Here is a 27,727-nt window from a genome sequence, read left to right on the forward strand (position 1 = left end):
TATTTTGGACAGACCTATTCCTCTTTCACTTCCTTTTTGTTCATTACTGTTTATTTTCCTAATTATAAGACCATAGTCTTTGCATGTAACATTAGAAGATTAGATAAAGTGATGACTTTCGGTGTTTTTAAGGTTCTAAATTTCCCTTCTAGACATTTTATTCTATTAATTGTTTTATTGAATGTTTGGATACCATATCATTTTTCAACTCTGTTGTCCTCCCACTGAAGTTTTTTTTAAGTAATCATAATAATGTCTCCTTGGTGAGTAATAGTAGTCTGTATCATTCTGATTGGTTTCTTTTATTTTTTCACCATCCTCAAAAAAGTCTGTTTATGAACACAGTTATTTATGGCTTTTGGACAAGTTTTCCTAATAACCAGCATTACTTCTCTTCTCTTTAGCTAGACAACATTGATGTAAATTATCTTCTTTACTTATTGCTTCTTGTTCTTCTTCCCAGTAGAACTCTTCTATAAGACCATATGAGTCTATTGACGTTCAGCTAGTTACTTAAAATATGTTGTATATTCAGGGAAATAAACACATGCTGTGCTTCTTTCAATTTTTTTTCTTCTAACTGCAGTTTGGGGCCTAGAATTGGGGATGGAGAACAATTGGGAAGGAAGTGCTTTATATAGGTAGTGTTATATATTGCCAAACATAGTAGAGAACATAATTTTGATTTAAGTAATTTGTTTTCTCTAACTACAGGGCAGCAGAATATCTTTCAATTGTAATACACATATATATATTATATATATATATATTTTTTTTTCTTTCCCTTCTGCACAGCTTGCAAGATCTTAGTTCCCTAGCCAAGAGTTGAACCTACACCCTTAGCATTGAAAGCACAGAGTCCTAAGCACTGGTCCACCAGGGAATTCCCTCAACTGTGTCCTGTAAACGTCTCTCAGATACTAATTTCTCCTCACAGGGGATTTTGCTGCTTTACCTAATCAGGAAACTTAGGATATAAATCCATACCTGTGATTTACTTCTGTACTTCCAATAGACCATAAACAAAGCTTTCCATTTGTACTATATAATTCTTCTTAGATTACAGAATGTTCCTTTATATTTGTGTTTGTATGATATTAAAAGTCTGTGCTGTATGTTCTGGTTGTAATTCTGAAAAACAGCTCTGGTAATTTGTCGCCTAGATTGCTATGCAGAACCAAATCAACACAAACCCAGAGAGTCCCGACACTGTGACGATACATGCTGCAACACCGCAGTTTATCATTGGACCTGGAGGGGTGGTGAACCTAACAGGTCTGGTATCTTCAGAAAATTCATCCAAGGCAACAGGTATTGAGATGCATATAGGATAGCTGTTGGGATTTTATGCTTTAGTAGGTATACATCCTTTTAAGAAAGGACTGTTGGAGAATAAGGGTAAGATTATATTAGCCACCTTGGTTTTCTTTCTTATAATTGGCAAAAATCAAATTTTTATGAGAAAAATAATCTAAAGAAAGGTGATATTGCAAAACATACTACAATATGACCTTTCAAAAGCTAATGCTATCCAAGCTTGTTTTCACAAAACTAATATTATCTAAGCTTCATTTAATAGTTGAATAAAGTAAAGTAGTTTGTCAGAAAAATGCACTAGATTAAATTCCTTAAAGATTCAAACCTGTTTTCTCGTTTCTTGTAGATGAAACGGGTGTATCTGCTGTTCAGTTTGGAAACTCCTCTACATCAGTATTAGCTACATTAGCTGCCTTAGCTGAAGCATCTGCTCCATTGTCCAATTCTTCTGAAACTCCAGGTTAGAAAAATAAGTCAAAATGTGTACATCAGAAATTGGAGATTCAAACATTGACAAAGGCCAGGAAGAACATTTAAAAGGCGAAAGGGGATAGGGTTGAGTTTATGGGCATCTGAGAAGTCAGGCAGGGTGAGGCTGCACATCCTGTTCAGCTCTAGCTAATTTTATTAAGATGCTCAGTCAAGTGTTGCCAGGTTCTGTTTTTTTCATGGGAAGCTGAAAATCTGGGTTTTAAAAGGATATAAAATTTTGGCAATCAATTAAAATTAATTAAAATTAGAAACAGACTTGTATGGTTCACGGGAAACATCTGCTTACCCAATTTAACTTTGTTTTACTAGTCTGTGACTTTGTGTAAAAAGTATATAAATATATGTGAACTTGCTGTCTTTCTCATAACTTTTAATTTTTGGCAGTTATATTAGAATGATGTAAAATCTTAATGACTGACAAAACTAGGAAATAGCATATCAACAACCACCGTTATAGGGTACCCTGGGGTTAAATGATTACAGACAATATTAATAGCCAGTTTAGATAAGGTTTACCTTATATTATATTATAAGGTTTACCTTATTATATTCGGTTGGCCAAAAAGTTCATTTGGGTTTTCCACAAGCTGTTATGGAAAAACTCAAAAGAACTTTCTAGCCAACCCGATACATAACCAAACTAGTTCTTGCTGTAATTATGTAAGTGAAATTTTTTTTTTAATTAGAGAATTAAAAAAACTCCACAAAATTATTTTTCTTACTGTAGCTTAAGCCACTATATTTGGACAGTACTTATGAAAGTAAAGAATAATTTGTTGTTATTCATTATTTAAATTAATGTTTTTTAAAAATGTGACCAATAATAACAACAACAACAGTTCCCTGCATGTTTACTGTGTCTGCTTTAAGTTCAGTTCAGTTTAGTTTGGTGTGTGCTTTGCACTGTGGCAAACATTTTACTTACCATCTCATTTAATCTTCACCGAAAAGATTGAAGGTAGATATTACTGAATTTGTGTCTTTAAGGTGATGAGTGGACGATGTATTTTTAGGGGAGGGAGTACCTATCTCTCCTTTCTCTTTCTCTCCTTCCCTACCTCCTTCTCTTCCCTTCTCCCCACACCTCCACCCCTGACTAGTGATAGTAAACATTTCTTCATTCTCCGGCTTCTTTAGCATTGTAATCAGTGTTTGAATCTAAACCTTTGTATTTGGGAATCTGAAGATTTTTCTGAATCCCTTTTGCCCATTAGTAGCTATGTGCATCATCCTATTGACATGTGGCTTTTATGACCTATGCCAAAGGATCTCTTCAGAACCTTTGTAACTGCAAAAGCATATCAAAGAAAGTTAATTTCATTGGTGGGTTTCTGTTTGATTAAACTTGTAAATTTTTTTGCCTTTATTAAAGTACATATCGCTGTAAATGAATCCTTTCTTCAAAGTCAGCTGGAAGTTTTGGCATTTAGACGTTTGGCTCCATGAATTGGTCATAACTTTTCTTCAACCTTTGAACATGTTATGTGTGGTCTAGTCTGAGAGAATTGGTAACAATAGTTGACTTTTTTTGCATGTGACTTACAATCTTCTGTGAACACAATAATTTTTCATTTCACTGCTACATCATACTGGGATCTTTCTGAAGATATTTTAAGAGTTTGAATTAAGTTTAAGTTCAGGTGAGTACGTTGACACCAGTGTAAACAACTCAGCTGAGGTGTGTAATCACATAAAGAAATATCTTCTCACAGGTTGGTTTGCAAATGCTCAGCCAAGTTATTTCTCTGCCTCTTGATTGTCTAGTTTCTGTTGATATCAGTTACCAGACTCATCCTAATTTAGCAATGTTATATGATTTTTCAAGGACATCTCAGGATCTGGGAAATTAATTAATACTTCCATTTATATATGATGAAATTGAGGTTTTGTGAAGGTTAAATAGTTTTGCACAAAGTAGCATGGCTGTTTAGTGATGAAAGGAAGTTCATGCTCAAGGTCTGACTTATTCCTAAGTTGTGTGTCTGAGACTACTCAATACACTGTTTCCTCTCTGCAGTTTCTTCAGGTTATAATTTGGTTTGTGATAAGAATAAATATTTGTAATTATCACTACTTTTACTTCTGAGGTATATCTGTTGAAACAGTCTGTTGAAATAAATGTCTTCCTTTTTGCCCTTTTTAAATGGCTGAAGAACAAAATATAAGAACCCTCAGGTCACTAATTGGTACTGCTCAGACTCTTTCCTTTTCCTGGTGCTAAGTAGTACAGTAAACATGTGTTCTGATACTGTATAACCAGACTGTAGCAGCAAGTGAACTGCATTTGAAATGGAGGCTAGCTGGCATATATGGTCCTATATATAGAAAATTGGTGCTTATGATAGTCTAGGAAACCATGCTGTTTCCTTTGAACTATGGCTTTAAAACATTCTTTCATGATTATGTTAGAAGCATCTTTGATGTATAAAACAAATCTTAATGTTACTTGAATGGGAACATCATAAAGGAAATCAGTCTAGTATAATGCTTTCACTGTGAAACCCAATGATATCTCTGTCTTCTTGATGTTACAAGCAAATATAACTTCGGATTGCCAATGTTTGATTAGAGTCTGTTACTAAATTACTTCCTTACTAGTATTTTTATGTAAATATTTCCAGTTTTGTTCTTTCCTCATAAACCTTAATTTTGCTAAGCATTTAACTTATTTGATTAAATTTTTAATTTCCATGCATAATTTTCATAATTCTTTGTCTAATAGAAGTACAAAAATATAATTCGATAAGTCTCATTATACCTTACTGAGTTTGGTGCTAATGTTCATTTTTATTAAATTGGTTTTTTGAGAATTTTTGTTTCAGTTCCTGAGTCCATAGACCTATGCTAATTTTCACAGTTATATTAAACAATTACTAGCTCTATCTTGGTAAAGGTGAGGCCAGAAAAAGATGGTGAAGCAATTGATGTAAGTCATAAATTTAATTTGGCATCTGCCTGTAATGCAGGAGACCTGGGTTCGATCCCTGGGTTGGGAAGATCCCCTGGAGAAGGGAACGGTTACCCACTCCGGTATTCTTGCCTGGAGAATCCCATAGAGAGAGGAACCTGGTGGGCTACAGACCACAGGGTTGCAAAGAGTCAGACACAACTAAGCGACGAACACTTTCACTTTCGATGGTTAATATGTACAGGGTTCTTGCTATGAGCTTGTCATCGTGCTGGGTGCTTTACTTGCATTATTTGCATTATGTCATTTTGTTGTCACAATAGTCATCTGAATTAATATACTGTCATTGACCATGAGGCTTAGTTTTCAGCTTCAAGTTTTCAGAAATACTTCATTACATCCTGAGTTAATATAAGGGACTACTCACTCAGCAAACGCATAAGAAAGTGATACATCAATCAAAATGCTAAGTTATTTATTTTTAACTTCTTAAGGAAGGATACAACTGTCTTTTGATACATAAAACTAGCTCATTTTGGAAATAAATCAGTGAAAAAATTTCTAGCCTTTAAAAGTATCAGGGCTTCCCTGGGGGCTCAGTGGTAAAGAAATTGTCTGCCAAGCAGGATATGAGGGTTCAATCTCTGGGATGGGAAGATCAACTGGAGAAGGAAATGGCAACCCACTCCAGTATTCTTGCCTGGGAAGTCCCATGGACAGAGGAGCCTGGTGGGCTACGGTCCATGGGGTCGCAAAAGAGTTGGAAATGACTTGGCGACTAAACAACAGCAAAAAGTATGCATCCACAGTTTACAAAATACTTGTTTAAAACATCCTTTATAGGAACTTCCTTGGTGGTCCGGTGGTTAAGACTCTGCCGTTCTAATGCAGGGGACGTGAGTTTGGTCCTTGGTTGGGGAATTAAGATCCCACGTGCCCCGTGGGGGGTTCAAAATTTTTTTTTTTAAATCAAAAAAATAAGTAACACATCCTTCGTAATGTTGGAATGTAATAATTCAGGAGAAATATCAGGCAGCTCAAATATTAGTATAATAGTTGTCATTTTCTGTTATTAAAACTAGTAGAATTTTTGCTTGGAAATAGTTGGAAATGATCTTGTTAATTTATGTACCCAATGATTAGAAGGCGTTATTCCTTTAAATATTCTGTGATTCAAGTTTTCTACTAATTTAAACTCCTCTCAGTTATGTAGTTTGAATTAATATGATAATATCATAAGAGCAGCTTTTCTTAAATTTTGTGTGAATGAGAGTCACCTTCTCAATAATTCATTTGCCCCAGTTCTTTCCCAGTGGATTCTGATTCAGTAGGGTTAGGTTGAGGCCCTGATATCTATATTTTTAATGTGTTCTCAAAAGTGACTCTGATGGCACACCAAAATTTAAGAATTTGACACAAATTTTAACAGATTATTTCTTACTACTACTAAGTTGGATATAACTATCTAAAGATTGTGAGTGTACTACAGCAAAGATGTGCTTAAATAATATGTATGCTGTATTTATTTCATTTTTATGTGTAATTTAATATTTATTCAACTATTTATGTGGTGCATAGGTGAATCTCTACTAAGGAGAAGATGTAGGTGAGAGGAATGGCTTTCTTAATAGCTTTAATAGTTGAGTATACTGCTACTTTGGTATGAGAAGATGAAAGAAAAACTATACAAAAGAACTATAAAAAAAGGTCTTCATGACCCAGATAATCATGATGGTGTGATCACTCACTTAGAGCCAGACATCCTGGAATGCTAAGTCAAGTGGGCCTTAGGAAGCATCACTACAAACAAAGCTAGTGGAGGTGATGGACTTCCAGTTGATCTATTTCAAATCCTAAAAGATGATGCTGTGAAAGTGCTGCACTCAGTATGCCAGCAAATCTGGAAAACTCAGCAGTGGCTACAGGACTGGAAAAGGTCATTTTTCATTCCAATCCTAAAGAAAGGCAATGCCAAGAATGCCCAAACTACCGCACAATTGCACTCATCTCACATGCTAGTCAGGTAATGCTCAAAATTCTCAAAGCCAGGCTTCAACAGTATGTGAACTGTGAACTTCCAGATATTCAAGCTGAATTTGGAAAAGGCAGAGGAACCAGCGATCAAATTGCCAACATCTGTTGGATCATCGAAAAAGCAAGAGAGTTCCAGAAAAACATCTGCTTTTTTGACTTCACCAAAGCCATTGACTGTGTGGATCACCACAAACTGTGGAAAATATTTCAAGAGATGGGAATACCAGACCACCTGAGGAATACCAGACCTCCTGAGAAATCTGTATGCAGGTCAGGAAGCAACAGTTAGAACTGGACATGGAGCAATAGTTCAGTTCAGTCGTTCAATCATGTCCGACTCTTTGCAACCCCATGGACTGCAGCATGCCTGGCCTCCCTGTCTATCACCAACTCCCAGAGTTTACTCAAACTCATGTCCATTGAGTTGGTGATGCCATCCAGCTATCTCATCCTCTGTCGTCCCCTTCTCCTCCCACCTTCAATCTTTCCCAGCATCAGGGTCTTTTTAAATGAGTCAGTTCTTTGCATCAGGTGGCCAAAGTATTGGAGTTTCAGCTTCAGCATCAGTCCTTCTAATGAAAATTCAGGACTGATTTCCTTTAGGATGGACTGGTTGGATCTCCTTGCAGTGCAAGGGACTCTCAAGAGTCTTCTCCAACACCATAGTTCAAAAGCATCAGTTCGGTGCTCAGCTTTCTTTATAGTCCAACTCTCATATCCATACATGACTACTGGAGAAACCATAGCTTTGACTAGATGGACCTTTGTTGGTAAAGTAGTGTCTCGGCTTTTATAATATGCTGTCTAGGTTGGTCACAACTTCTCTTCCAAGGAGCAAGCATCTTTTAACTTCATGACTACAGTGACCATCTGCAGTGATTTTGGAGCCCAAAAAGATAAAAGTCAGCCACTGTCTCCACCATCTATTTGCCATGAAGTGATGGGACCAGATGCCATGATCTTAGTTTTCTGAATGTTGAGTTTTAAGCCAGCTTTTTCACTCTCCTCTTTCACTTTCATCAAGAGGCTCTTTAGTTCTTCTTCACTTTCTGCCATAAGAGTGGTGTTATCTGCATATCTGAGTTTATTGATACTTCTCCCAGCAATCTTAATTCCAGCTTGTGCTTCATCCAGCCCAGCATTTCTCATGATATACTCAGCATATAAGTTAAATAAGCAGGGTGAATATATAGCCTTGACGTACTCCTTTCCTGATTTGGAACCAGTCTGTTCCATGTCCAGTTCTAACTGTTGCTTCCTGACCTGCCTACTGATTTCTCAAGAGGCAGGTCAGGTGGTCTGATATTCCCATCTCTTTAAGAATTTTGTTGTGATCCACACAGTCAAAGGCTTTGGTGTAGTTAATAAAGTAGAAGTAGATGTTTTTCTGGAACTCTTGCTTTTTTGATGATCCAGAGGATATTGGCAATTTGATCTCTGGTTCCTCTGCCTTCTCTAAATCCAGCTTGGGCATCTGGAAGTTCACGGTTCACATACTGTTGAAGCCTGGTTTTGAGAATTTTGAGCATTACCTGACTAGCGTGTGAGATGAGTACAATTGTGCGGTAGTTTGAGCATTCTTAGCATTGCCTTTATTTAGGATTGGAATGAAAAATGACCTTTTCCAGTCCTGTAGCCACTGCTGAGTTTTCCAGATTTGCTGGCATACTGAGTGCAGCATTTTCACAGCATCATCTTTTAGGATTTGAAATAGATCAACTGGAATTCCATCACCTCCACTAGCTTTGTTTGTAGTGATGCTTCCTAAGGCCCACTTGACTTCACATTCCAGGATGTCTGGCTCTAGGTGAGTGATCATATCATCGTGATTATCTGGGTCGTGAAGATCTTTTTTGTATAGTTCTTCTGTGTATTCTTGGACTGCAAGGAGATCCAACCAGTCCATCCTAAAGGAAATCAGTCAGGAATATTCATTGGAAGGACTGATGCTGAAGCTGAAACTCCAATACTTTGGCCACCTGATGCAAAGAACTGACTCATTTAAAAAGGCCCTGATTCTGGGAAAGATTGAAGGAGGGAGGTGAAATGGATGACAGAGGATGAGCTGGTTGGATGGCATCACCGACTCAATGGACATGAGTTTGAATAAACTCCCGGAGTTGGCGATAGACAGGGAGGTCAGGCATGCTGCAGTCCATGGGGCTGCAAGGAGTTGAACATGACTGAGCAACTGAACTGAGTCACTGATACTGCTACTTAAAATTTTTAAGAATTGATTTAGTAAGGAGCAAGCTTCAGGTAATTGGGATATAATTAAAACAAAAATCTGATACTGATTGTCAAAATCATACGTCTCAAATTGACATGAGAAGGATGTTATCATGTTGAGCACTTTAAATATAAAACATTAATTATTCACTGTCATAGTCTATAGATTCAGTACGTTTATTTATCTGTAACTCATGTGCCTCTTATAAGTTTTTCTTTATTTGTACACACTGTTACTTGGTATTCTGATTTCTGCCCAAACAGATTAGAAAAATTTTATAGATTATAGCTACTACTATGAAATTGTATCTTAGCAGGTGCTGATTAGTAAGCTTTGATAAAATTTTGATTTAAAGAAAATATTACTGACCTCTTTATAAAAAATGTATATGTATATACACTCTGTCAGGGGACTAAATGTGGATATCTATTTAAACTAAGGGAAAGTGTTTATTTTTCATCTTTTAACTCACCTCTAAGTTAAGAAGGTTTCTATTATATTTGCTGGAAGTTACCATCATGGTGCTTGATAATTTTAAGAATTATATTTTTCTTTTGTCTGATATTTCATCTTCTTATACCCAATAAATCTGATTTGCAGTCTAGTTTTGATTCATTTTTTCTCTTTAGTATTTAGGTTCTTTTGCTTTATTTGATTTGTCACAGTAGTTACCTAGCCAGGTAAGAGATTTACCATCAGGAAATAATGTATGAGTTCTATATGTTTAGACACAATTGACCATTTCACTTGACTGGGAAGTTGTGCAGAGGTTTCATTAAAATGTGCTTCTTTATTTTTTTCTTATGCTCTCATTTCACTAATTTTGGAAAAAGCAAACATCTTCCTGAAACATACATATTTCAGATGTTCTCTTAGCATATTTTCCTGTGCATGAAACTAAAGGGAGTTTAGTTAGGAGTCTGTTGCAGTCACCTGGGGAAGAAATAATGGTAGCATGGATTAAGATTTGGCCAAGAGATAATAAGAAGTGAATAGAGTTGAGAGTTATTTGGATCATAGCTCAGTTGGTAAAGAATCCACCTGTAATGCAGGAGACCCTGGTTTGATTCCTGGGTCAAGAAGATCCACTGGAAAAGGGATAGGCTACCCACTCCAGTATTCTTTGTCTTCCCTTGTGGCTCAGCTGGTAAAGAATCTGCCTGCAATGCGGGAGACCTGGGTCCCATTCCTGGGTTGGGAAGATCCCCTGGAAAAGGGAAAGGCCACCCACTCTGGTATTCTGGCCTGGAGAATTCCATAGTCCATGGGGTCACAAAGAGTCAGACATGACTGAATGACTTTTACTTACACTTTATTTGGATATAGAATTGGAAGTTAAAATTGTTAGATGTAGGCCTTACATATATAGTGTAGTTTTAGTCCTTTTGAAATTAGCTCTCTTAAAACACTATTTTATGGCTCTTGTTTGCAGTCTTATATTGATGTTGCATTGCTTAGACTTGTTTTTTTTCTTGTGGCCCAGCTTTATAATCCCTTGATTAAACGGATATCTGTGACTACCCTTCTTTTTGTCTTTAGTGCAACTTTGACTAATTGTTAATACAGTGGTTTTTCCAAAGGTGTAATGAGTCTGGTGGCTGTTTCCCTCCTTTCTCCTAATAGTGAATTGGCTTTCAGGGATAAGTTAGTGGGGCTCATAATATTGTTTTGTTTTTGCCTGTTTTTTTTTTTTTTTTAAATTTTATGTTTGAATCCAGGCGATAATACTTTTGAAATGTTACACTTTTCTTCAGTAAGCATAGTTTCTATTTTATTGTTGAAATGTTTATATACATAGAATTTTCAGTCTTTTAAAAATACCTCAAAGACAGTTTTTTCATTATTTTAGTTGAATTTTATGGCATTAAAATTCAAAAGTTATGTTGAACAAGAGGTCTCAAATATTTTCAAAGATGCTGCATGTTATCTAGCCTCTCTGTATATTACAGCCTGACTTTTAAACTAGCAATGAATGTTTATTAGTTATTTTGTTCTATCTAGGGGTTTTGTATTTGGATATATCTGTGGATGTATAATTTTTTTTTTTTTTAAGTAACATTCTTTGTAAAGTTTTTAGGTTTTCTCTTTTATTCTTACATGTTTCAACACTTCACTGTTAGGTTGTTCTTAGGATTACTCAGGGGGTACTTTGTTTTCTTACATAATTGGTTTCCTTACAATTTTTTCTTAATTCCTCACCAAAGTACAACTTAAAAAGAAAGCTTTTTAGATGAAAGGCCAGAACTCTGTTATCTTAATGACAGTCATCACAAAGAATACAAAGATGAAAGTTCGAGTTGTGTCTTGATTATGTGTGATCTCAGAAATTTCTTACGTATGATTATGTTTTAGAAATATTTGCTACTTGCAGGTACCATTCATCCAGAGTGAACCTTTCTTTTTCATATGGATATTTAAAAGAAAAATCAAAGCAATAGTTACTGTGTTTGAAAGCCTCAGTAGTTATTCTATCAAGTATATTACTGTTTTGTGCCCTACATTTCATTTTATAATTATCTTCCTGAAATTTTCTTAAGTGCTTGGTGATAAAGTGTAATTATAGTTTAAGACAAACAAAAATGAGAGAACTGAAAACATAAAGATTGTTTGCATTTTGAGTATCATCTGTGGTTTGTATTGTGATATCTGATTACCCAAGTAACAGAGTCGCAGAATTACAGCCTTATCTCTTGCCATGAGTTCATCCTTGAAAACTAGGGTCCCAGTACCTATCTTACCTTTTTTTGTTTAAAAAAAGGAGTTTGTTTAATTAAGGCATAAGGGTGTATTTTGTGAATCCTGTGGTGGTTGATATCCATGTTGTTCAGCTGGAAGTTGGTAGCAGCTTAACATGTTTCAGAGTAAATGTGTATCTGAAGGGTAGCATGACTTTAGGAGAGAATTATTTTATTTAATTACACTTTTGGTAAAGTGTTACCTCAAATAACACATTTCAGAGAACCATATCATTTAGAAATAGTATTTTTTTGTCATTTCCTTTTTCAGGATTAGTTATATTAAAACTTTTTTTCATAGAAAAATTGGAGGATGAACTTTATACCTTGTACCTGTATTCATACCTGTTAACATCTTGCCACCACTGCATGTTCACACACAGACACATGCTTTTATTTTGCCAAATTATCTGAAAGTAAGTTACAGGCATCATGGCACTTCATCCTTAAATTCTTCAGCATGTATCTACCAAGAACAAGGACACCTCCTACATATTCACCATTCTATTATATTTTCTAAAAACATAAACATTAATTTAGTAATATTATCTGACATGTGATTCATATTCAAGTTTCCTCAACCCCAAAATGTCCTTTATAATGGTTTGTTTTCATCTGGGATCCAGTCAAAGTTCACACCCTGTATTCAATTATTTTGTCTTTTGAGTCTCCCCCAAACTAGGATAGTCCTACTGTATTGCTTGTTTTTTTTCTTTTTTATACTTAAAAAATTTTATTTATTTGGCTATGGAGGATCTTAGTTGTGGCACATGGGATTTAGTTCCTTGATCAGATCTAACTCCCTTTGTTGGGAGCACGGAGTCTTAGCCACAGGACCACCAGGGAAGTCCCCCTTGCTTGTTCTTTATGACTTTGAACTCTGTAGATTCATTTGAACATTTTTCTCAAAAACATTTCACCGGTGTTTAATGAATTGTCACAAGGTAAATATTCTTGTCTAATCTCATTGCTCAGCTTATAAATGGACAGTACTCATTATGTCTGCTGTGTCTGATTTATACTACCCAGTATGTTTTTTTGTCAGATTTACCCATGTTTTGTATTTTAGTCACTTTAATTGCTATGTAGTATTCCAGTGTGAGAATCTACCATAGTTTGTTTATTCATTCTACTTTTGACGGATATCTGATTTGTTTCAAGTTTTTGACTAACATGAGTAAAGTTACTGTGAATGTTTCTGTGTATATATTTTGGGATCAGTAGTTGGATACAGAATTGCCTGTGGGAAAGGATTTTGGCAATTTCTTTACCTAGGCAAGATCTGGAGTGCTGCTGTTTTCAGCTGCCAGAATCCTGTCTGAACCTTTCGTAAAATACTGAGAGCATAGTTTTGAATTTTACTTATGTAAATGTTAATGTATTATTTGATATCCAACAGTACCGGATCTGTGTGCCACTTACTATAAAGGCAGCCCTTGCTCACACAATCCAAAAAGGGAATGCTGTTTATTCTGTCTGCTTGAGAAGTACAGAACTCCATGTTTTGTTGGATGGGAAATGTATATCAGCTCATTTGTAAATTTAGATGGAGTATCACCACATACAGTATTTTAATTTTTGGATTTTAGAATTTTATTAAGATGGTAAAAGTACTTTGTCATATCTGTGACCTTAGGAGATCTTATAAATTTTGTACCTCACAGAACTAAATGAAGGCAGTTTATTTAAACACATGTATGCATAGATAGCTGAAACTCCCTTATTGTAAATTGTGGAACTTGTAATCAGCTGTTTATATAGGTATCTACAGCACCACTAGAGACTGAATTTAAAAACCATGTAAAAGCTCTCCTGTATAAGAAAGATGGCTTCCCTGGGGGCTCAGATTGTGAAGAATCTGCCTGCCATGCAGGAGACCTGGGTTTGATCACTGGTTTGGGAAGATACCCTGGAGGAGGGCATGGCAACCCATTCCAGTATTCTTGCCTGGAGAATCCCACAGACAGAGGAGCCTAGCAGGCTACAGTCCATGTGGTCGCAAAGAGTCAGACACAGCTGAGTGGGTAGCTCACTCATAAGAAAGAAGCAAGGACAGCAAAACTAGCAGAGCAAAAACAAACTTCTCATGCTTCTGTATATGTTCATTGATTTTCACATATATATTTTTTTTTTCCAGTAGTGGCTACGGAGGAAGTAGTTACTGCAGAATCTGTGGATGGTGCAATTCAACAAGTAGTTAGTTCAGGGGGTCAGCAAGTCATCACAATAGTTACAGATGGAATTCAGCTTGGAAATTTGCACTCCATTCCAACAAGTGGAATAGGTCAGCCTATCATTGTGACCATGCCAGATGGACAACAAGGTTGGTAGAAGGCATTTACATAAATGGTGTTTATTCTTAATTCTCATGAAATTGTGTCATGTTTTTCTTTCTTTCTTTTTTTTTTTTCATGTTTTTCAAAACATTTATTTTTGCCTTAAAGTATGTTTTTGTAACATTTTACAACAGACTTAATTGCCTAATTGTATTTTCTTTGTTGTTCATTCACTAAGTTATGTCCAATTTAGGCTACTATTAAAGTTAACTTGCTTTCTCTGAGTGTATATTAGGTAGAAAGAGGAACTGGCCCCAAAATATTCTAATTGGAAAACGAGCTTAAGTAAATATTTCAATATCAGTATAGGACAGTACTTTCCTAGGCCATTTAATACAGTTCAGATATTGTATGAGCTTGTAAAAACACTATGTGAGAAAAGGCTACTCTAAAAGAAGTTGGACACGGTGGCAACTTTTAGCAGCTTTGTTGATAATTGTCCCATTTTTTTTCATTTTGAGTAATAAGAAAGTAGTAATAAAATGGATGAAACATAAGCCCCAGGTACATTTTAATCAAACTAAAAGGCTGAGAAAACCACAAAATTCCATATTTTAAGTGATTGCCAAAAACATCTTAAGATCTAAGCCAGGGCAGGAGAACCCTCAGGGAAACCCATAGTCGTACATCAAGAAAAGGAGTTGAGCTCAAAAATCAGCAATAAATAAACACTTCCAGCAAGACAGGGCCGAGTCTGAGTGGGCAGTGCTGCACGTAGGGTTAAAATAGACTAGACAGGAAAGCTGAAGGAAGCAGAAAGAGAAGGTGCAGAAAGCTCCTATCTGAGCAAGCATCACCCTGTGCCCAGTACTTCCCAGTCCCTGCCCTGACCTAAAAGAAAAGTATGTGCACACACTAACCTTCTGGAAAATGACTCAGGATTGTAGGCACTAAGCCTCTTCATGGCCATGAAGGAAGTGGGGGAAGGGAAGGACTGGAGGGAGAAGTCCTCCTAAACCAGGTTTGGTTGAGAGTGGCAGGGAGGTATGGCCCTGCAGAGAGACCAGATCTCAAGGGAAGATTTTGTTGCTTTAGCAGTGGAGGAGGAAACGCTTGACCTGTGAAGCCTGGGAGGCTTTTCTCTCCTGCAGGTGCTCCAGGATTTGGATGAAGACCAAGTACTTTGACAAGCTTTAAGGAATAATCCTAACTATATAGAAAAGAAGCAGCTTTCAGAGTCTTTGTTTTAAGCAAACACAACATTGTTTCCAAAACTTGATATTATACACACAGACTAATCGCACTGATGAACAAATGGAAAGAAACGCATGTTTTTGGATAAAATGACTCACTGTCATAAAGCTCTCAATTCTTCCTGACCTAATTGATAAATGTAATGGGATAGGGGGGAAAGGCTGTATTAATTTAATAGAACTGCCACAACAAACTATCACAGTCTGGGTGACTTAACAGAAATTTATCTTCTCACAGTACTGAAGGCTGAAAGTCCAAGATCAAGGTGCTGGTTTTTTCCCGAGGCCTTTCTCCTTGGCTTACAAATGGTTGCCTTCTTGTTGTGTCCTTACAGAGTCACCCCTCAGTCTGTGTATGTTGTCTGTGACCTAACCTCTTACAAGGATAGCAATCATACTGTATTAGGACCCATTCAAATGATCTAATTTTACCTGTTTAACCTTTTTAAAGGCCCTGTCTCCAAAGGCATTCTGAGGTACTGAGGATTAGGACTTAAACATTTGAATTTTGAGGGGGACGCAATTTAGGCCATAATAAAAACCAATAGGTCTTTTTCTGGAACTTGCCAAACCGATTATGAAATTTATACTGATGGAGGAGGAGGAAGAGCAATGAGGGGAACTTACTGAATATTAATATAAACATTTAAAGCCTTCATAATTTAAAATTATAAATAGCATATGACTATATAGACTATGTAGACAGTCCAGTGAAACAAATGTCAAGTTCTCAGTTCTTTTTGAGTGAATTTTTAAATGTTGTTTGATATGAGTTAAAAGAAATACTTTAATTCTCAATATTTGTAATGTTTTTAATTAATAATAGTTTTACTATTTTTCATTTGTTTACATTTATAAATGACAGTAGGAGAGTTTTTAATGTTTTGATGTTAGAAGCTGTGGGACAGTTGTATTCTCCCCAATGATTAGTAAGATTGTTTTGCGTAGTTTAAGCTTGCACACTCATATTTACGTTCTTGCTCTGTTATGCAAAGCAAGGACAGCCTGTCCCTCTCAGTATATTTACATTTGTATAAATAGATACAAAAAATTGGGGCAAAGTCCAACAACCCAATGGAAGAGCAAAGCTTATGAGCAGACAGTGTTCATAATAGTGTATCCACATAGTGGAATATAATGCAGCTAAATTAAAGAAAGCTCTGTAAGTATTGATGAAAGGTACCTAGATAAATGAAGTGAAAACAGCAGATACTTTCGTGGAAGAAAGAGAATTGCAAATTCATATTTGTTTTTACGTGAATGAACACAAGAACAATGCATAAGAAACCAATAAAAGCAATTATCTGTTAGCAAAATATGCTTGTTAAGTATTATTTTGATGTTGAGCCATATGAATGAATATATTATCTATAAAATTAAAAAATAGGTGCTTTAAATGATAGTTTTCAGTAAAAAGGCAAGAAGTTGAAGACAAAAATATGGACATTTCTCATAAAAAGGAACTCAGTGTTATGAAATTAGTGTTTTTGGAATATATTTATCTTAGATGAGTTGCATCAACACTAGTTTTAATTCTTCTAAACCTATCTGAAAATGAAGTAATGAGTAAATTTTTTCATTTTAGTATTAACAGTACCAGCAACGGACATTGCTGAAGAAACTGTTATAAGTGAAGAACCACCAGCCAAAAGACAATGTATCGAAATAATTGAAAACCGGGTGGAGTCTGCAGAAATAGAAGTAAGGAGTCTTTTACCCGGTGTGTTTTGCTGCAGTCATCCAAAATAAATTTCATCTGCTTTTTTTTGGTCTATATTTATTGCTGACAGAATTGTTTTGATATAGAATGAGTACTTTTTGTCTAATTTTTTTTTGCCTTATTCATATAGCAAGCCTTCAATAAATAAATATTGAATGAATGAATGAATGAGTGAAGAATCTGTTTGTAACAGTCTTTCATCATGGTAACATTGGAATGTCTTTGGTTTTTGCACTTCATCCTTTATTTTCTATTAAATTTACATACATCATTCTCACAATCACTAAAGGGAATGTCACTATGTATTGACTAAACATTTTTTTCTTTCAAAAATGAAATGCAAATGTCTGTTTGGCCTGGAGGATCCTCTTAAAGAATGTTGGAGTTTGTCAACTGAGTTATTTTTTTGAAAAAGCCATAGATAACCACTTATTTCACTGTTGAGTCCATTAAGGAAATTAAATGTAGACTAGCTGTTGATAGGGTCACCTTTTTTTTTACCTCTGCCAGTCTAGTTTGAAATTGTAAACTAGTTTGTAAATATAACTATACAATAGTTACCTCATAGATTTTTTTCTCACATTACTGTAAATAGAATTGTTCCCCCAATTTTATAATTAACTAACATCAAAATGAAAATAAGATCATCCTTGAATAACTTTGAAAGAGCAACTGCAATGTAAAGACAAGAAGTTTGGATTTGAAATTAAATGAGCTGGATTTGAATCCCACTTCTTGCCCCTCCTATTAGCTTTGAGGCAAGTTATCTTACCTTTCTGCACTTGTTTTATTTTCTCCCACATTTGAATTTAAGATAATAATATCTGCATTTTGGGGGTTTTATGAGAGTTGAAAAAGTCAGCCTATTGTTATATTCACATTCATATTATCTAATATATGTGAATAGTAAACATTAGTGAGTATTTTGGAATTCTTTGTTAAGGTTCTTGTTATTATAGAAAAAAGTATTTAAAAAAATGTCACCTAAAGGAAACATAATTCTGAGGACAGTTAGAAAATATTCTTGCCCAAATTCATTTACATATAAGACTAGTGGCCACAATCTCAAAGTATGTATTACTGAGTTAAGAAGAATTTAATTCATGGTTTAGCCAGATGTTTAGTAATGTTTAATTATTGAGGGTGTGTTGTTTTATTTCTTCAAAATTTAGAGTAATACACTAAAGTTCTTATAAATTAACCATTTATTTCATTGAATGGTGTCAGTATACTTATTATTTAATCTTTAATATCTTTTACAGATAAATCAGTTGATCTTTTTTTTTCTGGCATATAAAATGAAAAAGATTTTGTCATGTAATTTGCTTTAACTATTTAATAAAACACTTTTAAATTACTTGAATTTTTATTGAACATAAACTGACTCAGTTCAACATTTCTTTTAATTGGAGTACAGTTGATTTATGTGAGTTCACCATTTTTAAAACAGTGAATATGCAGCTTGTATTTTTTATTTACCTAATGATCAGGGAGAGTTGCTGTTTTCTTCAAAGTTCACCCTAATTCCACCTACAGTCTTTTCAGAAACCAGGGAGAATAATTACAAATAACAAGGAAGTATGAGTTGAGGTATATAGATTAACTAGAACCAAGGAGACAGCACTTCAGGGAGATGGAATTTTACCTTGATATAAAGAACTTAAGGAAGTTAGAGTTTCAGCTCAATTTTAGTAATTAGAGTTATCTGGCAATAGAAATCTTATTTGCCATTACCGGAAATGTTCAGGCCAAAGCTGCATAATCTTAGAGCTGCTGCAGAGAGACCTTGAAGCATAGAGTGAGCAGAGATGGTAGAGGTGGACAGGGGATACAGAATGAAGAGAGACCTCCAATGTTCTCAGTAAGCCGTTTGCTTAGAGTACATGCAGTAGTTCTTCGGATTTTATTTTCATAGGTGACCAGTGAGTTATCTTAGGGGTATACTTTTATATTCCTTTCTAAGTGATTGCTTGGCCAAAAACCTCAAAAGTTTCTCTAAAGCAGTGGTTCTTAACTGGACCAGTTTTGACTCCAGGGGACATTTGACAATATCTGGATACATTTCAGGTTGTCACAATGAGGGAAATGCCACTGACATTTAGGGGGTAGAGGCCGGGGATGCTGCTAAACATTCCATAGGGTGTGTTTTGCCTTCTGTTCAGCCTTCAAGTGGAAAAGCAGCCACAGACAGTTTGGTAATGAGTGGGTATGGCTGTATTTCTGTAGAACTTTATTTATAAAAATAGGATCATGTTTGGCCCATGGCAGTTAGAGTATGTTTACACACAAGCAGACAGCTCACACACCCTGCCTCAGTTTCTTTTTTAAAAAAACATTTAATGGTTAAGAATATGAGTCTGGAATCAAATTTAGGTTTGAATGATAATTTTCTGAGTGTGATTGGTCAAGTTTTTTAACCTTTCAAGGCTTGGTTTCCCCATCCGTAAGAAGGGGACAATAATAACTCCTACATTATTAAATTGTTGTAAGGTTCAAATGAGAATGCATGTGAAGGACTAGTACAGTGGTGAGCACATAGTAAATGCTTAGTAACTTGCTATTATTTTTATCTTCTAAAAGTTACACTGAGGTATGGTAGAAGATAAGTCACTATTATGATTTTTTGCTTTATAATAGGTAAAGTAAAATAAATTTGAATATTAAAAAATCACATATAAAACTGTTAAAAGATAATTCTAATAGTTGAAGCAAAATTTGAGAATATTTGGAAATAAGAAAGCAAATTCAAAGCCTTTGTTCCATTATTCTGTTGCCTAATTAATATATTGTTGGGCATGAAGTTGTAGTGTAAGACAAATATCTTCCTTATTGGTTTCATAGACTGAAATAATTGTGAGTCTCTTGCTCTGTCTAAATGTGAATAAATAGCTAATTTTATAAGGTACCTTGAAGTTTATCTTTTCTAATATTTCCTACCAAATCAGGGTAAGTTTTTAATCCATATTCAAAACTTTGACTGGCAAAGGATCTTATTAGGACAGGTAAAATGGTAAAACATTTAAATGCTCAGCTGTGTGTTCTCCTACCAGAGCAAAGTGGTACCCTTTCTAAAGTCCTGCAGTTCACTGCCAGGGACCGGTGTCCATTGCTTATATGAGGTTGGCATCTTGCCTGTAGTAAGGAGAAAAGAGTAGCAGGGTAGGGCTTAGGCATTTCTTAACTTGGAGATGACGGACACATCTTTCTTCTACTGTACATTTTATGTAATTGGACAATTTGGAGACTACATGTGTAATCAATCACTCCAACTTTTGGTGGACTCATGGGAAAAACTAATGTTGGATCTAGCTTCATTCCCAGTGTAAGGAAGGCAGTGGATCACAGGAAGGCAGGACTATTATACATGTTCCTTCTTATGGACCATGTGAATGGTGAAGGGAAGGGAAACTTTTGGTGTTCCCAATGGACATGGGTCAAGGAGAGAGTGGAAGAGACCCTTATAGTATCCTCTTTCCCAGCAAGATGCCAACCCCTTGCCTTTACCTTCAGTTTTCTCTGGTTAAGTGTGAACCTGGCCTAATTTTATGACTATTAGTTCTGCTGTTGTCCCCCACCTCATTCAGAGGGCTTGTGCTTCTGAGATGAGATTGAGCTTGGGCCTGTGCAAGTTGAGTTTTTGTCCATATACTTACTGGAGGTATGGGAAAGGAGTTGAAATGTTTTCCCTTAGACAACTGTATAAGGGCAGAGTTAGGAGGAGGAGAAAGAATATCATTTTCATTGGACCAGATTTGTGTTTCGCCCTCAGTTTATTCACGAACTTAATACACGTGTTTTACAATATATAATGAATCACAATAGAGAAATTAATATTTTAATGGTTTGTAAAATGGTATAATTTAGGAAATACTAATCTAGACCAGCCCTCTTCATTTTGAAGGTGAGGAATCTTGCTTGCTATCATAGGAAATGATAGTCTTAAAACAAAGTAATAGTAGAACCTCATAAACCTGACTCCTTATTATTGTGTTATGGGAAAGCTACATCATCTCTGAGCATCATTTTTCTCATCTATAAAATGGGCATAATATCTATCTTAGAGACTTATTATTGGAAATCACCTTGTTAATCAACATACATAATGGGTTTTCAATAAATACTATTTCTTTTATAATTAGTAGCTTTTTAACATCACAGATAAAGATGTAAAGAGGTATGGCTATATATTTCCCTATTTAAGTTTTTCACTAGTTTTATAGTTGGTATAAAAGTACAGGTACCCAGTTTGGGTTCATCATGGTAGTTTTATTTCTAATTAGCAAATAATTTCCTTGAGGTCAGAAACTAATCTTTATCTCATAGTGAGAAGCTCAAAATGAGGGCTTTAATTATAAGGGAATTGGTTGAAAAGGCAAGATGTCTCAGAAATAGCAATAGATAGCTACTTTTAACTACTATAGATTTCTTTATTTGTAGGATATATGCTTGAATGTGTTAATGTATTTGTGCAGTTATGAAAAAAAAAACACTTTTTTTTTTAATTAGGAGAGAGAAGCTCTTCAGAAACAGCTGGATGAAGCTAATCGAGAAGCACAGAAATACCGACAGCAACTTCTAAAGAAAGAACAGGAAGCAGAGGCCTACAGACAGAAATTAGAAGCTATGACACGTCTTCAGACTAATAAAGAAGCTGTTTAATTGAAATGAACATATAGTTTGAGTTTACTTTTGCTCAAGAAAGAATACAATCTTGAACTGTACACAATAAGGTGCAGTCATGGGAAGACAGGATAATTGAAGAGACTGCAGATGGATAATTGGACTTAAGCCATGAGCTCTGAGTTCTTGTAACATAAAACTTTAGAAGTTGTGAAATGTATTTAAAACTGAATTCTGTAAATAGTTGTTTTTTTTTTTACAGTTCCAAATGAGTTGATAAAGATTGTTGAAGAGATCCAAAAACACAATAAGCCACCGTTTTTGTGAATTCTTTTTGATATTAGTACAAACCTTAATTTCTCAGAAATGGAACAGTTTTAAGGGTGATCGTTGTTGATTAGACCAAATGTGTAATAATTATGTGGTGGACTGATGCTGGAATTACTCCTGTCGGTATAAACTTCTATATGAAGAGAAGATTTCTACCAGGAAATCTTTGTACAGCTTTAAGTTGTCTCAGATTCTCTGAAAACATTTTTTAGAAAGCAGATTTTTATATTTGTTCAATTTCAGCTATACCCAAGTAGATTTACATGTATATGAAGCAAATATTTTTTAAAACTTTCTGTTTGTACATATTCTGCATGTTTTATAATTTTGGAATGCATCACTTGCATAGGTATTATTTTTCCCACAAAGATGATGAAAGTTACTAGGAAAGAAAGAAACCCTTTTAGTCTGTAGGTCCTTGAAACTAAGTAAGCTAGCAGCTGGTTTTATTGGAATGACAATGTTCTTGGAAGGAGCAGCTTACAAGATACCTTGAATTTGCAAACTGCAAAATTTATGCTTTTTTGAAAATTTCGTAGTGGGGACGTGAAACTATTCTGTGCCTTCCATCATGATTTCCACATGAAAGCACTTTAAGGCACTGGATTTTAAGATAATGTTTTTGGAAAACTCAAAACATATGGGTTTCTGAAATACTTCATGGACTCATTTCCCCCCCAGGAAATTATTCTTACAGAAAAAAAAAAAATGCTTTTGTATGTAGAACAAGAACTTTTTGTACTACAGTGATGCTATAGATATGTCTAACATAACTTTTACTTCTCCCTGTGAAAGCTGTAAGTCTGTGCTGTGACTGGCTCTCATCACAGTATTGTTGAATTCCACAAATGTATGGACATTAAACTCTGACATACTGTTGCTTTTTTTGTAAAACATAACTTCAAGCTCTTTTCTTGGTTTATTTTTTAATGTTTTATTGCTTTATGAAAATGTTTAACCCTAAGACCCTTCTAGATTACCTATACTGTATAAAGAAGCAGTTACCCTTAAAACTGTACTCTGGCCTACTTTTCTATTTTACAATTAAATATCTTTTCCACATATGTTCAGTGTAGACTTATATTTTTGACCACATTTTTTCACACATTAAAAACTTTGTTCTGTGTATTATGGCAATATTCCACCCTTGCTGTTGAGTCACTAAGTCATGTCCAGCTCTTTGTGACTCCATAACTACAGCACACCAGGTCTTCCCCTGTCCCCTGGAGTGTGCTCAAAGTCATGTCCTTTGAGTGAGTGATGCTATCTAACCATCACATCCTCTGCCGCCCTATTCTCCTTTTGCCTTCAGTCTTTCCCAGCATCAGGATCTTTTCCAGTGAGTTGGCTCTTCTCATCCAAACTATTGGAGCTTCAGCTTTAGCATCAGTCTTTCCAGTGAATATTCAGGGTTGATTTCCTTTAGAATTGATTGGTTTGATCTTGTTGCAATTCAAGGACTATCAGGAGTCTTCTACACCACAATTTGAAAGCATCAATTCTTTGACGCTCAGTGTTCTTTATGGTCCAACTGTCTCATCCATATGTGACTACTGGAAAAACCATAGCTTTGACTATACGGACCTTTGTTGGCAAAGTGATGTCTCTGCTTTTTAATATGTTGTCTAGGTTGTTCATAACTTTCCTTCCAAGGAGTGAGCATCTTTTAATTTCATGGCTGCAGCCACCATCTGCAGTGATTTTGGAGCCCAAGGAAACAAAGTCTGTCACTGCTTCCACTTTTCCCCCTTCTATTTGCCATAAAGGGATGTGACTGGATACCATCTTAATTTTTTTCTTAGTTTAGTTTTTTTCATGTTGAGTTTCCAGCCAGCTTTTTCACTCTTCTCTTTCACCCTCATCAAGAGGCTCTTTAGTTCCTCTTCACTTTCTGCCATTAGAGTGGTATCATCTCCATATTTGAGGTTGATATTTCTCTTGGCAGTCTTTATTCCAGCTTCTGAATCATCCAGCCTAGCATTTTGCATGATGTACTCTACATACACTTGATGGACATGAGTTTGAGCAAGCTCCAGGAGCTGATGGACAGGGAAGCCTGGTGTGCTGCAATTCATGGGGTTGCAAAGAGTTGGACACAACTGAGTGACTGAACTGAACTCTCCATATAAGTTGAATACGCAGGGTGACAGTGTATAGCCTTATTGTATGCCTTTCCCAATTTTGAACCAGTTTGTTCCATGTCCGATTCTAACTGTTACTTCTTGACCTGCATGCAGGTTTCTCAGGAGACAGGTAAGGTGGTCTGGTACTCCCATCTCTCTAAGAGTTTTCCACAGTTTGTTGTGATCTACACAGTCAAAGGCTTTAGTGTAGTCAGTGAAGCAGCAGTAGACATTTTTCTGGAGCTCCCTTGCTTTCTCCTTGATGCAATGAATGTTGGCAATTTGATCTCTGGTTCTTCTGCCTCTTTGAAACCCAACTTGTACATCTAGAAGTTCTCAATTCATGTATTGTTGAAGCCTAGCTTGAAGGGTTTTGAGCATAATCTTACTAGCATGTGAAATGAGTGCAATTGTACTGTAGTTTGAACATTGTTTGGCATTGCACTTCTTTGGAATTGTAAGAAAAACTGACCTTTTCCAGTACTGTGGCCACTGCTGAGTTTTCCAACTTTGCTGACTTATTGAGTGCAACACTTTAACAGTATCATCTTTTAGGGTTTAATTAGCTCAGCTGGAATTCCATCACCTCCACTAACTTTGTTCCTGGTAATGCTTCCTAAGGCTCATTTGACTTCACACTCCAGGATATCCAGTTCTAGGTGAGTGAGCATGCCATTGTGGTAATCTGGGTCATTTAGACCTTTTTAAAATAGTTCTTCTCTGTATTCTTGTCATCTCTTTTAAATTTCTTCTGCTTCTCTTAGGTCCTTACTGTTTCTGGACGTGGTCAAGCAGGAAATGACAAGATTGGACATTAACATCTTAGGAAAAAGTGAGCTAAAGTGAATGGGAATGGGTGAATTTAATTCAAGTGACTATTATATCTACTACTGTGGGTAAGAATCCCTTAGAACAAATGGAGTAGCCCTCATAGTCAACAAGAGTCCAAAATGCTGTACTTGGGTGCAACCTCAAAAATGCCAGAATGATCTCGGTTTATTTCCAAGGCAAACGAACATCACAGTAATCCAAGTCTATGCCTCCAACCACTGATGCAAAGAAGCTGAAGTTGACCCATGAAGACCTATAACACCTTCTAGAACTAACATCAAAAAAAAGAAGTCTTTTCATCATAGAAGATTGGAATGCAAAAGTAGGACGTCAAGAGATACCTGGATTAACAGGAAAGTTTGGCCTTGGAGTACAAAATGAAGCAGGGCGAAGGCTAATAGTTTTGTCAAGAGAACGCACTAGTCATAGGGAACACCCATTCCCAACAACCCAAAAGATGACTACGCATGGACATCACAAGATGGTCAATACCAAAATCAGATTGATTATATTCTTTGCAGCCGAAGATGGAGAAACTCTGTACAGTCAACAAGAACAAGACTGGGAATTGACTGTAGCTCAGATCATGAGCTGCTTATTGCAAAATTCAGGCTTAAATTGAAGAAAGTAGGGAAAACCACTAGACCATTCAGGTCTGACCTAAATCTAATCCCTTATAATTTTACACTGGAGATGACCAATAGATTCAAGGGATTAGATGTGGTAGACAGTGCTCGAAGAACTATGGACAGAGGTTCACAATATTGTACAGGAGGCTGTGACTTTGGGGGAAGTCCACTTTTTTCAGAATCTGTTATGTTGGACTTGTTTAATTGCTCAATCATCTATGCCTGATTCACTGTACTATAAAATAAAAACTTAGACAAGAATTTATAACTAAAAAAGGGTATGCTTTTTCTTTTCTCTTTTTAGCTTCTGTTTTTAGGTGGGCTGGAAAAGCTTTGTATTCTACTTATTCTCAGTGGTCTTATGGGCAGAGGTTTAAAAGAACTGAGAATAAAATATTAACAATAATAATTTTCAGAAATCCACATTTAATGTGTTTCTAGTACATAATGATGGATTTATAGTTAATGGTCATCAAGTTGCCACATTGATAGCTAATTATTTCCACTTATGTGTAAATGAACACCTTCCTTATTTTCTTTTTTAGAAAACAATACACATTTGCAGTATTTGTGTGAGAAACAAAGATGCATGGTGATATTAATTTTTGCATTGGGTTAAGGGTGTTTCTGTTTATATTTTCATGAAAGGCATCAGATACTGATTTTAAATGAGTGGATACCTTCTTGAGCAGCCCTTCTCAACTAGGGTTCTGTGAGAGACTCAGACCCTTGCAGAATGAAGCCCTAATGTCCTAAAGGTGAGGGCCTGATGAATTAATTCCTGGTAATGCATTAGTTTCTTTCCCATGCATCTGGAATAGTACTGGTTAGACACTGAGTTCATTACATGTCTTGATTGCCTAATTACTTAATTAAGACTTCACTGTGCAGGGTTGCTAGAACTCTGAGATTATAAATTCTAGATCTGTGGTGATTTCAGGAAGCCTCTTCTGACAACTGGTGTATGCAGAGACTGCACTTCTCAACTAATTTTCATTTCTTGTTATTTTATTTCTTTCTCAATTACTTCCCCAAAGGGCTTGTGATGTGATTTATTTTTATTAGAAGTTATTTTCTAATGTTGATCTTTCCTAATATCAACAGCAAGATAGTTTTTCATTTACTCTAGCTCTGGATTTGTTTATGATGGTTGAGGGTTGGGACTTGGAGAGATTTCTTCTGTGACATTCAAAATAACAGCTGAAGACCAAAGGAAATAAATCTGAAATCCCGTTTAATTTGGACTACATGTTTTTTAGCAAAAAGATCTGTATATAAAATATATTCAAAACATATTGCTAAGGAAAATCTGTGCTAGTATGTTTCTTCAACATAGTCATTTATGATACTATTTATTGAAAACTAGAAGAAACCCTTGCACATAACAGGAACTGATGAGTTGACAGACATATTCACGGATGCTTTATGCTGATATGATTATTTTTTTTTTTTATTACTCCATACAAAGTTTCTTCCAGATAAAAATCTGTAAAATTTCTTTGTGTCTTAATACCTGAAAAACCAAAATGTATCAAGAAGAAAACCCTTTTCAGATAAAATCACAAAACAATTGTAGGAACCTTTATATCCATATGGATGGGTTCCCAAGGCATCAGTACTCAGGCTTATATAGCAAATAGAGAAAAAAAATTTTCTATTCACCTAGCTTCTATTGAGTAAATATCTCCTTCCATCATGTCAGATCAACTGAGGAATGAACTAACTAATATATTTGTTATTTCATTAAGTCATATTTACTGTAGTTGGATTTCATTATAGATAACTAGTCTCTTGTCGTTTTGAATGATGTTTGCTATTTGCTTTCTCTATGTTAGGTGAGAACATCTCAGGGCACATGGACTCAGTTTGACGTAGGCTCTGGATTCATTCTCAGATTACTCTGTATAATTTATAATGGAAAATATACCTCTGATTCCAAATCAGAATTTTGATATCAATATTTTTGTGACTTATTGAAACTGTTTTCCAAGTATATAGATAGTCTTAGAGTTTTTTACATCATTTTGATACCCTGAGCTCCTTTAAAAAGATTTCACTTTAATAATAGTCAAATAGTTTGGATATGGTTCTTGGGGCTCTTCATTTTTAGATAAGTATTGTAATTCTCCCCACAACTGCTGTTTTCCTCCTGGAAACATTCTGACCTGATCTCTGTGACTCTGCCCAGTATTCTCTGTTAACTGCTTACGCAGGTTTTCATTTGAGTGG

General features: G+C 35.6%; 1 protein-coding gene across 9 annotated transcripts in view; it reads left to right on the top strand.

Annotated features, from left to right (window-relative positions):
- Positions 1-22,979, top strand: part of GABPB1 (GA binding protein transcription factor subunit beta 1) — a 61,422-nt gene extending 38,443 nt beyond the window's left edge. For 4 of the 9 annotated variants that reach the window (XM_043472010.1, XM_043472007.1, XM_043472011.1 and 1 more), the window contains 5 exons: positions 1,164-1,311; positions 1,664-1,777; positions 13,854-14,039; positions 16,831-16,946; positions 21,472-22,979. In XM_043472010.1, coding sequence (XP_043327945.1) covers positions 1,164-1,311; positions 1,664-1,777; positions 13,854-14,039; positions 16,831-16,946; positions 21,472-21,624 — 717 coding nt within the window. In that variant the 3' untranslated portion in view covers positions 21,625-22,979. Of the gene's footprint in view, positions 1-1,163; positions 1,312-1,663; positions 1,778-13,853; positions 14,040-16,830; positions 16,966-21,471 lie in introns of all 9 variants that reach the window. The other 5 variants (XM_043472014.1, XM_043472012.1, XM_043472015.1 and 2 more) reach the window with 4 other exon arrangements.
- The last annotated feature ends 4,748 nt before the right edge of the window (positions 22,980-27,727 follow it).

This window comes from Cervus canadensis, chromosome 6 (assembly GCF_019320065.1).
Source record: "Cervus canadensis isolate Bull #8, Minnesota chromosome 6, ASM1932006v1, whole genome shotgun sequence".
NCBI lineage: Eukaryota > Metazoa > Chordata > Mammalia > Artiodactyla > Cervidae > Cervus > Cervus canadensis.